This window comes from Musca autumnalis, unplaced genomic scaffold, assembly GCF_047663935.1.
Source record: "Musca autumnalis isolate F117 unplaced genomic scaffold, ASM4766393v1 scaffold_2, whole genome shotgun sequence".
In the NCBI taxonomy this organism is placed as follows: domain Eukaryota; kingdom Metazoa; phylum Arthropoda; class Insecta; order Diptera; family Muscidae; genus Musca; species Musca autumnalis.
Genome location: NW_027411755.1, coordinates 261328703 through 261329831, shown reverse-complemented (window position 1 = coordinate 261329831; position 1129 = coordinate 261328703). Strand labels below are relative to the sequence as shown.

General features: G+C 34.1%; 1 protein-coding gene across 1 annotated transcript; it reads left to right on the top strand.

The window, feature by feature from the left end:
* The first annotated feature begins 208 nt into the window (after positions 1-208).
* LOC141391961 (uncharacterized) lies at positions 209-784 on the top strand. The gene has a single exon (XM_073964748.1). The coding sequence runs from the start codon at positions 348-350 to the stop codon at positions 594-596; it is 249 nt and encodes an 82-aa protein (XP_073820849.1). The 5' UTR covers positions 209-347; the 3' UTR covers positions 597-784.
* The last annotated feature ends 345 nt before the right edge of the window (positions 785-1129 follow it).

The following is a 1129-nucleotide window of genomic DNA, read 5'->3' as shown; positions in this document are numbered from 1 at the left end:
TCACAGATCTTATCTTCTACAGACTAAACTTTGATAAATGTTGCCACATAAATAATTTTCATTTCCATTCTTTATTACAGTTTAACGAAGGATCTCGCAAATCATCCCGGCTCTCGGACAGGCAATTCGGCTAATTGTTTAGAGCTTAAAGTATTAACCCATATTAAATACGTTCCATGAAACTGGCTGCACTCCGACGTTAAACCAATTGGACTGGATCACTCTCTTTCAACCACCCACGGCTCATCACTTTGTTTTTTTGAAAAGAAAAATATCTGAAATCAAGAAGAAACTCCTGTTTTCAAACTCCTGTTAACACTTATAACTAAAACAAGAAAAACAACAGAATGGTTTACACTAATCGCACAGAGAAATGCATCACCACTCAAGATAATTCCGGAGTAAAGGGATCTGCTAATGCCAACTCCAAGTATCAAGGTTCGTGTGGACCAAATTATAGTAGCAGCAGTGCTAGCGGTGCCAAGTCAACACCAAACAATGCTTGGTCAAAGAATGCTTCGGAAGCGGATAAATGGAAGTACAATAATATGGTGCGTGACAACCGTGATAAATTCAACAGCATGCATTTTTGTTAGTTTTTAAGGGAACCTCATTCAATTCCAAAAGAAATATTTTACTTTGCCATGTTCATTTCGTAGTTTGCAGCCTTAGTGTAGATCCTTAGTAACGTAGTTTTCATAAACATATTTTTTTGTTTTTATTTTGTTTTCATAAAGAGCTGACATTCATTTAAAGTTGTTAATACTGTTTGACATTTTGAAAATGTTGCAATTGTTGTTATATCTGTCAAAATTGAAATACCCACATTTTTGTTTTGCACAATAAAGCTCTAATTTTATAAAAAATATAAGCTAAATTCTTTAAAATTTCTTGCATTTCATGAATTCAACGAAGGAATGAGTTCGAATTTTTACTACACAGATTAAGTAGTAATATCCAGCAAACACTACCAAACCAACCAACTAACCCATTATTTTAAAGAAGACAAATCACCTGAAGTTAGTAGTTCTTCTATGGTCACTAACAGTCGACAAATAATATGGAGAAAACGGATGTGTTGTAGTGAATTTATGATTAATTTTCCAACACTATTGTGCCCTCGGTCGAA

Bases quoted from the DNA above. Each gene is read 5' to 3' on its own strand.
- LOC141391961 (XM_073964748.1), top strand. From the start codon at position 348: ATGGTTTACACTAATCGCACAGAGAAATGCATCACCACTCAAGATAAT.